We start from the raw sequence: 12,421 nt of genomic DNA on the forward strand, positions 1-12,421 counted from the left end.
AACAGACCGGATTAGACCTTTCAGACTATATATTTTTGTTCACGTAGGGAGTTACTCACATCGGCTACACAGACCTTCCCAGCCGAATGGCCACTCAGGCCAGCACCCTCTATTCCAACAACATCACCAAGCTCCTGAAGGCCATCAGCCCTGACAAAGATAACTTTTATTTTGAAGTGAAAGACGACTTTGACTTTGGTACAATGGGTCATGTCATTAGAGGAACTGTAGTGATGAAGGTAAGAGACCCAATCCTTCCTGCATTTTCATTACAAATGTATGTGTTGTGTGTAGAGATAACTTAAAATAAAATCTTTAGGGGCACCTGGGCGGTTCAGGAAGTTGAGCATCTATCTGACTCTTGATTTTGGCACAGGTTGTGGTCCCAAGGATGCGGGATTGAGCCCTGAGTTGGGCTGCCCGCTGGGTGTGGAGCCTGCTTGGGATTCTCTCTCTTCCTCCCTCTGCCCCTCCCCTGCTCACACATGTGCTTGTGTTCTTTCTCTCTCTAAAATAAAAAAAAAAAATCTTAAAAGAAAAATGGTATTTAATTTTCTTTAATGTTTATTTATTTTTGAGAGAGACCAAGCACGAGCAAGGGAAGGGACAGAGAGAAGGACATAGAATCTGAAGAGGTCTCTAGGCTCTGAGCTGTCAGCACAGAGCCCGATGTGAGGCTCAAACCCGCGGACCATGAAATCATGACATGAGCTGAAGTCGGACACTTGGCCGACTGAGCCACCCAGGAGGCCCAGAAAAATTATATTTAAAAGAACAGCTGTTTCCCGCACCCCCACCCCCCCCCCCCCCCCCCCGCCAGCACTGTCATCTTCTGTGTTTTTGAAATGCTGGATTGACTTTTAACATTGTTTTTCTAATTTCTGTTAGGATGGAGAAGTGATTTTTCCCGCTCCCACCCCGAAAAATATTCCTCAAGGTGCCCCAGTAAAACCGAAGACAGTGGCTGAGCTGGAAGCTGAAAAAGCAGCTACGGTCACCCCCTTGAGGAAGACCATGACTACGGCTTCTGCGTATACAGCAGGTGAGGACCCCCTTCCTTAGGGTTGAGTCCTAATTATTTGGATCTTGTAAGAAATGTATCAGTTGTCAAAATTAGCGAACGAAATGCTGTTCTCCTTCGGATTCCATTAGGAAGTGGGCCTGTTAGAAGCGAGTTTTCATAAACGTGTTACTTGTCTCACCTCTGTGGCATTATACAGGTGCTCGCCAGATACTGGAATGAATGTGTGTGAAAGCATATACAGGCTGTTAATGCTTTTCTTTCATAGAAAACATTTAAAATATAGCTGTTAATAGCTTTATCTTCCATCAAATATATCGAGTAGTGATGTGTGTTGGATTGTGTTGGTGTTAAGTGCCCGTAAGTGTAGTTCCTTATTTATCTATCTTCGTGGGTTGTAAAACATCACTTGTGATCATCTGCACATCGGGGAAGCCTAGGGAACCAAACGTTTGCATTGAAGAATCAGCAGTACGATACAGATAGAGCCCTTGAATGTTTGTCTAACATCCTAGTTATTTACCTAGTAAAAAAATTCAGGTTTTAAATTTTCATTTCTTTCTTTACAATTGAACACAAATTCTCTGCTTTTCAGTTCATCTTAATGAAAACATTAAGCAGTCACTGTAAAAGAGTGATAAATATTCATTCTGGGTATGAATTATTTGAGTTTGAAATATGGTCATTTGGTTTTAAATTGGTTTCTCTCATAGAATGAATTAAAAATATTTAGATCTACTTAGAGCCAAAGCAAAAAGAAAAGCAAACTAGAAAGAATTAAGGACCAGCACCAGGCACACAATTCTTGTAGCCTCAGCATTCTCCAAATTCCCATGCGAGCCCAGATGTTTGAAAGCGAAATGTGTAACTCTCCTTGAATAAAGAGCAAGTCTCAGCAAAATGACTGAAGAGCCTCTAGTTCTGAACATGGTGAATAAATGGGGCCATGTCCCGACTTGCACTTACTTGTCAAAGAAAAAAAGAAACCAGCTTATTATATTGTACCTGCAGAGGATTTTTGGAAAGATTGTAAATTTCCATTTCTCTTTGAGATTTGTCAGGAAATAGAGTGAGGCATATATGATGGTTTGTTTTTCTAGGTTTGTTTTGTGTTAAGTCAAGGTTTATTGCATTTTAATAGATATGACAATAGCATATTCTAGTGAATAAAAGGATGGCCATATACTTGTTTTTCTTTACCTTAAACTTCCTCCGTAATAATAAAAACAAGTATTTTTCTTTTACATGTGTGTTAGGAATCTATTTGAATAGTATTCTTCAAAGAATATGATTTACTTTTTTTTCCTTTCTTTTTTTTCTCTTTCTCTTCTTTTTCCTCTGTTACAAAGACTATAGAAGTAGCATATTTGACATTATTAAATATGTTATAGAAAAGACCTTAGTTTGTTAAATAGTTGATTAAAAAAACCTTCAGATATGTGATTTTTATCTTAGGTGCCCAACAAAAGATGGATACTTTAGTGCTTCTCCATTAATGTAGTCCTTTAATGAGTGCTAAGCATTGCACTAAACACTTCATATGCCTTAACTTATTTACTTCTTACAAGACCTCAGTGAGGTGCACATATTATTTATTATTTTCTTTTTCCAGCTGAGGACAGAGAAGGTTAATAATTTTACAGATGAAGATACTATAGCACAGACAAGTTAAGTAACTTGCCTGAGATCACACAGCTAAGGAGCAGTAGACCCAGGATTTGAACGAGGCATTCTGGCTTATGAAACCATATATATATTTTTTAAGCTTATTTATTTATTTTGAGAGAGAGAGCTCAAGGGAGTGAGAGTGCATGTGAGTCAGGGAGGGGCAAAGAGAGAATCCCAAGTAGGCTTTTCACCCTGTCAGTGCAGAGCCCGAAGTGGGGCCCATCTCACCAACCATGAGATCATGACCTGAGCTGAACTCAAGAGTTAGATTGAGCCACCCAGGCGCCCCATGAAATGTATTCACCACAGCTCTATACAGCTTCTCTGATGTTTAGCTAGAACACAAAACAATATTCTAACTCTACCTCCAGATGGTTAATGGGCCATGCATTGGAACCCTGGAAATTTTATATGTGGGTAGGGAAATATAAATTAAAACTGCAGTCTTATTACATGATTTAAAGTAAACTTAATGTCAATTTCTAGATGTTCTAACTGTGCGACTTAGAAAGAAGTATTTCATAACAAGGAAAAAAAGTACCTTATTTCAGAAAGTTGAATTCCAGCTCCCTGGTCCCCCATTAGCATTATTTTTACTGACCACTAGGTAACCCTTCTGTTGCAGAACAGCCATCCACATGTTTGCTATTAAGAAAGGCAATAATTAAAGATGTATGTTCAGAGCTGACTTTGTATTCTGCACATTCTTAATTTAATTTGTTTTTTTGTTTTTTTTTTTTCCTTTTCTTTGTAAAATCCTGTTTGCTGACTTGGTGTTGAGGCTGGAGCTGACTGCCCTGGCCAGCAGTCCAGTCCAGATTCAGGAGCAATTGCAAAACTTCTGTCCCGGGTGGGTGGAAGCCATATGTTTTGGGGAGGTGCTGGAGTGAATGAAATCCTTCCTACTCTTTTAAAATCCCTCTTCCTTAGCCAAATCTGAGTGACAGGAAATTGGCTTCAAAAAAGTCCTGTCTTGTAAAGGTTGTGTCTTGCCCAAGTAGAAATGCTTTTTGGTAGATCTGTATAGGTCTGTAATTCTGGAACAGAAACACTCGTATAAACACATGTGGCATTGTCAATGGAAATTAAAACAGGGAAGAGGACAATGGGGAAACTGTTATTCAGGTGACTCATAAATTCTACTAGATCTTTATAGCTTGTTTTATTTTGAGAGGTGGCAGTCAGGAAGTTGAGTTTGTTCATAATACCTTTAACCCCCCCCCCCCCCCCCCACTCCCATCATGAAATGTGTAAAAAATCTCATTATTGGCAAATCTCATTATTGGGTGCAGAATTTAAAAGGATTGACTATTTCACATGCTTGTGTGTGTGTGCGTGCGTGTGTGTGCTTTTAATCTTGAGGCAATTAATTGGATGTCAGTTCACACTCTTCTCTTTCTGTAGGTCTCACTGGGATTCTGGGTTTGGGCCTTGCGGCGCCCAATTTAGCCTTTTCCCAGATGGTGACCACTTTTGGCTTGGCCGGCATCGTGGGCTACCACACTGTCTGGGGAGTGACCCCTGCTCTCCACTCACCACTGATGTCTGTGACTAATGCAATCTCAGGTTTGGTCCTCTCTTGATTTCCCTCATCTTAGGTTTTCATGGGCTGTTCAATTCTCCAGCCGCTTTCAGTGAGGTTTATAAAGTCTTTGTTTACAAATTGTATGGCTTGGCATCTGAGGCGGTGGTTGTGGTGATTTGGGCTCCCACAGGGGCAAGAGTGGGGCCAGAAGTAAGGGGCTGAGCAAGTAAGTGTCAGGCCTTCAGGCTGCTCCCATCTCAAGCAGTGCAGAACCATTGTTATTTCTTTCAATTATAATTTCCTTTATTTTTATTTATTTATTAAAAAAATTTTTTTAATGTTTATTTTTACTTTTGAGAGAGAGAGATACAGAGGACGAGTAGGGGAAGGGCAGAGAGAGAGAGAGACACAGAATCTACAGCAGGCTCCAGGCTCTGAGCTGTCAGCGCAGAGCCCGACGTGGGGTTTGAACTCACAAACCGTGAGATCTTGACCTGAGCTGAAGTCGGACGCTCAACCTACCGAGCCACCCAGGCGCCCCTACAACTGCCTTTAAAGAAGGGATTCCTGTGATATAATTTGGAAACCACTGTTTCACAGAATTATAGTTGCAACATCCGTTAGGAGCTCTTCTTAGATTCATCTAAACATTCAGCTCAGCAAGTCTGCGCGCAGCAAGCCATACCTATCCTCAGGTTCACCATGAAGGCTTTGGAACAGGAAGCCCAGCTGGCCAGCCAGAGTAGCATCAGGCATTTCTTTTTGGTGTGAGTCTTGTTGGTGGTCTGTGTGGCGGTCCACACAGTTGTCCAGGAGCTGGTCTCTTTGGCCCCCTGTGATGGCTCAGATCTAGGAATGAGACCCGCCCTGGACCTGCCCTGGCTTGGAAGTCTCATGGCACCAGTGCACAGCCCTGACAGCAGTGCTGGAGGCCCAGCGTCCGGGGTCTCTGCACGGAACATGTCTCATTCCCAGAGGCACTGTACTCTGGAAAGTTCAAAGTTACGGCTCCACCATCATGTATTTATAGTTCGTGCCAAGTTACTTCCAGTTCAGAAGCAGTTTATCCACTTTTTGATAACGTTATTGATTTATATCTTTATCGGGGGAACAGAGCTAGAAAGTTAAAGGAAGCCTGAATTTTTATGCAAGAGGAAAAACATTTGTTAGCTTTTGGCCCACAATAGTACTTGAGTGACAGTGTTGTGTCTATACATGTGAGATCCTGCAGCTATGAATTGGGTGTGGCTGTGTCACTATGCCTGTTCACCATCTTGATTCTTTCTTCTTAGGGTTGACTGCAGTTGGTGGGTTGGCACTGATGGGAGGACATTTGTATCCTTCCACAACTTCTCAGGGCCTTGCTGCTCTTGCTACATTTATTTCCTCAGTCAACATTGCAGGTACGATGGCAATGGTGGTAAAAGAACCCACGGTGCTGTTTGTGTATGTATGTATGTGATCTCTATACCCAACGTGGGACTTGAACTCACGACCCCAGGATCAAGAGTTGCATGTTCCATGCTCTTCTGAATGAATCAGCCAGGCGTGCCCCCCCCCTCCCACCCCCAGTGCTACTTTTAATGGAGACATGAGAAGCAAATATAAACCGATATAGACATTTGGAGTGTTAGACATTCTGATTTTAAGAATTTAATTGTGCCTTTAAAAATGGTCTCACTCAGATCATAAATGCTCTCTGTGAAGAAAAATTATTTTGCCCACTTGTAATTTTTAGAAACCGTTTGATAAAAGAACACCCTCTTCCGCTGTGCCCCGAAATAAACAAACAGAATGATTGTCTTGCTACAGGTTAACCAGAAAGTTATTGAATGCATAGTTTTGAATTCAGTTGACTTGTAGCTATCACCGTAACATCTCTAAATGAGTATACTTTTAGATGAAATTTTAGCCTTTTGCCTTATCCTGGCCTGTGTTCCTGAAAACTGAAAGCCTGGCCCATCACTTGTATAAACTCATTTGATGCTATTTTGTGTCAAAAAATCAGTTAATATGTCCAAGAAATCTGGTGCCTGTTAATATGACATTTTTTTTCTTTTATCACTTAATATAGGTTTAACAAACAGAATAACTTATTAGAAAAAATTACTAGCCTTTGATCTTTTGCGTCCCCAAGCTGTTTGAATGCCTGTTTACTTGTAGTCACGCAGAAAGAGTTGGTGCTTCACCCTGGTCGCAAATTTTGTTTTTGAATATAGGGTTCCCTGCATTCAGGGGAACTGGCTTGAGTAATAGCCTGACTTAATTTTGAGCTCCTAAAATGTTACTTAATATTATATTTATCCTTAGGTGATAAAGATGCGCTTAAAATAGGAAAAGTGTACCACTTTAAAAATCATGTTGCTAAATGAGATACCTCTTTCTGTTTTATATTTACTTTGATAAGGTGGCTTTCTGGTGACCCAGAGAATGCTGGACATGTTCAAGCGTCCCACGGACCCCCCAGAATACAACTACCTGTATCTGCTCCCTGCTGGCACCTTTGTTGGAGGATATTTAGCAGCTCTCTACAGTGGCTATAACATTGAACAAGTAAGAGGCTGTTTTGAGAATTTTTATTTTTGCCACTGTGTTTTCTTTCCAACTAGATTTCACATTATCGTTATCAAAATTCAGGCTCTAACAAGCAAATATAATAATAACTCTAGAAACATCTTGGTCAAATGGAGCATTCCTCTCCCCTAAGAATCCGTACCCCAGATTCTAGTGACAGATTTGCCTGCTAACTGAATGTGCTAACATGGGTTTCCCTGTCTGTCCCTCAGTTTTTCTACATGTAAAAAGAGTCAAGAAAGTTATTAGTATCCTCTTTATGTACCTGGCTGGATTGTTGTAGGGGTATGGTGAAATAATCAGTAAAAAATTTTGAAAATTTTCTGTTTCTCCCCCAACAAATTCAGTGCATTATCTTTTGTAAGCAGAAGATGTTATGTCAATTCATTTAAAAAAGACAGTTTAAAAATAAATGTTATGTAGAAAAGCAGAAATAATCAAGTTGAACTTTGAAAGTTCCATGTTTCAATATAATTATAATTGAGACTCAATTTCGTTCTGAACTCAGTATTTTTTTTTTTATCACTTTTCAATGACTGTCATGTGATTGCATCTACTCTGACAGCAGGAAAATCGTGTCTCCCTTGGTTTCCGCTGTTCCCAGCGTTTCTTACTTGTTGATTGAATAAAATCTTTTTTGAGAACAGTTGGAGTGGTACGTCAGGGAGACCCTTGTCTGAATCCCAGATTTGCTATTTTCTGATCATTTGACCTTGGAAGAATTATGTAATAACCTCTTTAAACTTTGGTTTCCTCTTGTAACATGAGGATGATGACTCTTTCAACTTTTGTGAATCTCATGGGACTGACTTACAACTTCAGTAAAGTATAGGGCATGGTCCCTGGCATTTACTACGTCAGGGATTGGCTCCTTTACAGCGTTTGGTCAGGTCTAGAGCCCATAACTGTGTTTAAACTTAGGTATTTAAACTCTGTTTAAACTTCTGTATGCATTTGTGCGTGCCATCCAATACAAAAGAAACCAATTTACCTAAATGGTATAACTGCAAGTAGAATTTCAGGTATTTAATTTGTTAATATCCCTAATGGATAGAAAGATATATTGAAATATTCAAAGAAGTAGTCATATTGGGCCCTCTATTATCTGAATTGAAAGTTGTTCTTAGGAAATCACGTTTCCTCAAGAGAAGTCCTCCCTATGCTAATAGACTGACAGTTTTGATAGTCTTTCTGTCTCTCTCTCTCTTTCTCTCTGCTCTTCTCTTTTGTTTGCAAAGATCATGTATCTGGGCTCAGGTCTGTGCTGTGTTGGTGCCCTGGCCGGCCTTTCCACCCAGGGAACAGCTCGTCTTGGCAATGCATTGGGCATGATTGGGGTGGCTGGAGGCCTGGCAGCCACTCTCGGAGGACTAAACCCATCCCCAGAATTGTTAGCCCAGATGTCTGGAGCAATGGCTTTGGGCGGTACCATTGGTAAGCACTTGGCAGGTTTCTACCTTTATGGGAACCCATGCCCATTTTTTAGCTCACTCTTTTGGTGCAGTTGATGTACTTACTCAATGTTAAATGTTTTAAAATGTTTGTATTTGAATGAGAATTATACCAACTATGATGACTTTTCACCAAAATAAAATACATTATATTAGAAACAAAGGTAATTATATTATTTATAACTCTCTAATTTATTCGAGCTTATTTTCTGTGCTCTTGAGATTACCCATGCTTATTATCTGTTTTTAGGAATACCGTGTAAAGGTGGGCTTCTGTCCATGGCTTCCCAGCTCCATAGTTAATGACATAACCTTGGTAGTTAGAAATTGATCATGATGGTTGCATTTACACGGTGGAAATCAACAAATACTAACATATCTGGGTTTCATTTATTGTTTTGTTGATTGTCCAGCCCTGAGAAAGTGGTGGAGAAAATATTAATAATGCAGCTTAAATTCAAAAGTGTGCTGTGTCTATAGCCGTTACGTGGTGAATATCACAAAAAACTGAGCAAATATTCTCATAGTGTTTGAAAACTATCATCCGATTTAGTGAAGCAGCTGCTCACATTGTTGATAATGAGTGAGGTTCTCACATGCATCTTTCAGTTTTGTCTTACTTGTTAATGCAGACAAAAATGTCAGCCAACATTCCCATGGGAACCACACTCATTCATCAGTTGCAACCACTAGGTTGGTGACAGACACAAGAGTTGGTAAAAGTCAACAAATGCATTCTGTGAAAGTCAATTGGCTACATGGAGTTTACAATAGAGAGTATTATATGTTTTGTTATTTGAAACTTGTGTGCTCTATACCTTTATATCAGCGAAAACTCATGTACATACTTATAACAGGCACAGGCACGTGTTTTTATCCCAAGGAGCTGGTGGTTATATATTTACCAGCATAACAGTAACTTTAGACCTCCTTTTGTACTTTCGCAGGAATGCTTTGTGTCCTTTCTCAATAGTCCCTGGAAAGGAACTGGAAGGAAAATGTGTTGTAGGTTCATGGCAGAAAAACTTTTAGACAGGATCTTAGCAAGTATTCTGAGAGGCACTCCTATACCACCTGCCTAGAACCAGGCAGGAGTTCAAGAGTCTCCTCATTTGCACGTTTACTCTACCCAGCTATTTGCATGTGTTCACCTTTGCTCCCACCCACCGCCCTGAAAACCCAAGCCTTCTTCAAATTCTAGCTGTTTCTTGTGTGCTCAGGAGCAAATATTGGCTTTTGGAGAAGAGAGCTGGAGTTATTCTTGCAGTAGGGAGATGTAAAGGCATGTGAAGAAGCGTTAGTCAGGGGAGTGTTTGCAGGTTGTGAGGGAAGAGGCAGGTGTCAGTGCTGTGTGTTGGGTTTTTGGAATTGGACTGAGTGTTGAGAAAGCCTGCTATTTTGAAAGGGTATACATAGCCAGCGTCCTTACCTTCTGTATAGTCCCTGTGAGAGAATATTTAGCCCATATGAGGAAGCAGATGAATACTTATTAGTGATAATAATGGGAAACGCTTAAATGTGTATACCCAAAAAATTGAGGTATAATCGGCATATATTATATTAGTTTCAGATGTATGAAATAATGAGTCAGTATTTGTGTATATTGCAAAATAATCACAGTAAGTGTAGCAAATATCTGTCACCATACATGGTTGCAGAATTTTTTTTTTCTTGTGCCGAGAACTTTTTCTTTTTTAAATTTTATTTTAGAGAGTGTGAGCAGGGGAGACTGGCAGGCAGGGGGGAGAGAGAGAATCTTAATTAGACTCTGTGCTTAGCACAGAGCTGGACGTGGGGCTTGATCCCATGACCCTGGGATCGTGACCTGAGCCGAAATCAAGAGTTGGATGCCCAACCGACTGAGTTATCCAGGGGCCCCTTGTGATGAGAACTTTTAAGATCTACTTTCTTAGCAACTTTCAAATACGCTATACAGTATTATTAGTTATAGTCACCATGCTGTACGTTACATCCCCACGACTTATTTTGAGCCTGGAAGCTTCACCCATTTTGCCCGTCCCCCTTCCCCTGCCTCTGGCAACCACCAGTCTGTTCTCTGTATCATGAGCTTGGTTGTTTTTTTGTTTTAGGTTTCATATACAAGTGAGATCATATGGTATTTGTCTTTCTCTGTCTGACTCATTTCACCTAGCGTGATACCCTCAAGGTTCATCAATATTTTCACAAACGGCAAGATTTCTATCTTTCTTTATGGCTGAATAATGTTCAGGCATGGTCTTTATCAGAGTTGCTTCTCAAAGCTGTGTTGAGTTTTAATATCTCTTTGACCTTCATTTCCCAACAGGACTGACAATTGCCAAACGCATCCAGATTTCTGATTTACCTCAGTTAGTTGCTGCTTTCCACAGTTTAGTGGGCTTGGCAGCGGTGCTTACTTGCATAGCTGAGTACATTGTAGAATACCCACATTTTGCTGTGGACGCAGCAGCAAATCTCACCAAGATCGTGGCCTACCTCGGTACTTACATCGGAGGCGTCACGTTCAGTGGCTCTCTTGTTGCCTATGGAAAACTGCAGGGTAAGTGATTTAGCACTTACCTATATTATTCAGTGTAAATATCTCTTGTTTAGGGGTCCATTTCAATGTTAGAAAATGGCTTAACTGTCAAAGCTGTTAGGTGAAGAATTCAGGTAGCGCTCAAATATATAAAAGACCCCCTCCTCCACATCACGGTTGCTTTCCTTTATTTGAGCCTTCCAGATTTCCTAAGGCTTTGAAGCTGTTCCTTCTGTAGACAGCCAACGGAGGAAACAAGTGCACAGAAATTTGTGTAGGGGGACTAGTTGACATTTGATGATAAATGTGAACAAAACAACATCTTCATAACCCTTAGAGATGCCTCTGTAGAGTTCACAAGAATGAACTTTATACATTTTCCAGAATAGAGAGAAGCTTATTGAATAAGCTGGTGTGGTCACTATACAGTACTTATTCTGAAAACAGATACACATTTTACAGCTGTAGCATGGCATCTTCTGCTACTGCCAAAGTCAGCCAGGAAAATAGAAGTGGGGGTAAAAAAAAAAAACAACAAAAAACAACAAACCTCACATAGGCTGTTTTCAGTGTTTTCATGAAAAAGTGAGTCTATATAGAAACTAGTTTATGATAGAAAAATCTGGTCTGGCCTCTCAGTAATCAAGTCATTAAAATTAAATAGGAAACTTCCATGGAACTTAAAATCCCAAAAGAACTTCAAGCCTACGATGTTCTTGTCTCATGCTTTGTTTTTAAAAACAAGTAGCAAACCAGGGCTCTGCTCCCTTGGGCTCAGTTGATAGAGTCAGAAATGCTAATGTGCTAGGACTCTGTTTTGAAGTTTTAAATAAATGAAACCACACTTAACAACTTGTGTGTCGGTCATACGGGAAAAAAGTAATTTTTTAAGATTTTGTGACAAAGAGTAAAGAAATTGTTGTGTGATCAAAGTAAAGAACAGTTAAGTTGAGCCATACTTTTCCTACTTCTGTTAACATTTGTTACATCTAAGAGCCCTAATTTGCTTTTATGTTTCAGGTCCTTTTTTTATGCTGATATAAATTTTGGTAGTTTAGGATTAAATGACACGTGTGTGTGTGTGTGTGTGTGTGTGTGTGTGTGTGTGTGTTGTTGTTGTTGTTTTAATTTAATGACACGTGCTAGGTTCTGACTGACATGCCCTTGGTCCTAGGTATCCTGAAATCTGCCCCTCTCCTGCTTCCTGGAAGGCACTTACTTAATGCAGGCCTGCTGGCTGCTAGTGTGGGTGGAATCGTCCCGTTCATGATGGACCCTAGCTTTACCACCGGCATCACCTGTCTGGGCTCTGTGTCGGCTCTCTCTGCTGTCATGGTAAGAAGTCAGAGATGGAAAGCATGCACTCAGTGAGGAACTGGCAGTATTTTGTTTGATTACAGTCTAATCATATTTCTATCTCTTCAAGACCGTTGATGGAATAAACGTGTTTCAAAATGATGTCACGTGTTCTGTTTAGAATTTGGAAAACACAGAAAAGTGTAAGAAGAAAAATCCACTCTTTCTTTCCACGTAATGGTTCCTTCCAAAGTTGTCATGTGACACATTTATTGTTCTGGGGTCTTTTCACTGGATCGGTGTGTTGGTGAATAGGGAATTTTAAAAAGCCAAGTGTTTTCAATACCATTCGTTAGGAACCTCCCTGT

General features: G+C 40.3%; 1 protein-coding gene across 5 annotated transcripts in view; it reads left to right on the top strand.

Annotated features, from left to right (window-relative positions):
* The window catches only part of NNT (nicotinamide nucleotide transhydrogenase), a 95,289-nt gene that overhangs the window by 48,965 nt on the left and 33,903 nt on the right, over positions 1-12,421 (top strand). For all 5 annotated transcript variants that reach the window (XM_019464306.2, XM_019464308.2, XM_019464307.2 and 2 more), the window contains exons 9-16: positions 48-239; positions 889-1,042; positions 4,094-4,255; positions 5,507-5,617; positions 6,622-6,767; positions 8,027-8,222; positions 10,545-10,778; positions 11,932-12,092. In XM_019464306.2, the coding sequence (XP_019319851.1) occupies positions 48-239; positions 889-1,042; positions 4,094-4,255; positions 5,507-5,617; positions 6,622-6,767; positions 8,027-8,222; positions 10,545-10,778; positions 11,932-12,092 (1,356 nt within the window). The remainder of the gene's footprint in view (positions 1-47; positions 240-888; positions 1,043-4,093; positions 4,256-5,506; positions 5,618-6,621; positions 6,768-8,026; positions 8,223-10,544; positions 10,779-11,931; positions 12,093-12,421) is intronic.

The sequence above is a fragment of the Panthera pardus genome, unplaced genomic scaffold, assembly GCF_024362965.1.
Source record: "Panthera pardus isolate Hobbes unplaced genomic scaffold, ASM2436296v1 HiC_scaffold_2, whole genome shotgun sequence".
NCBI lineage: Eukaryota > Metazoa > Chordata > Mammalia > Carnivora > Felidae > Panthera > Panthera pardus.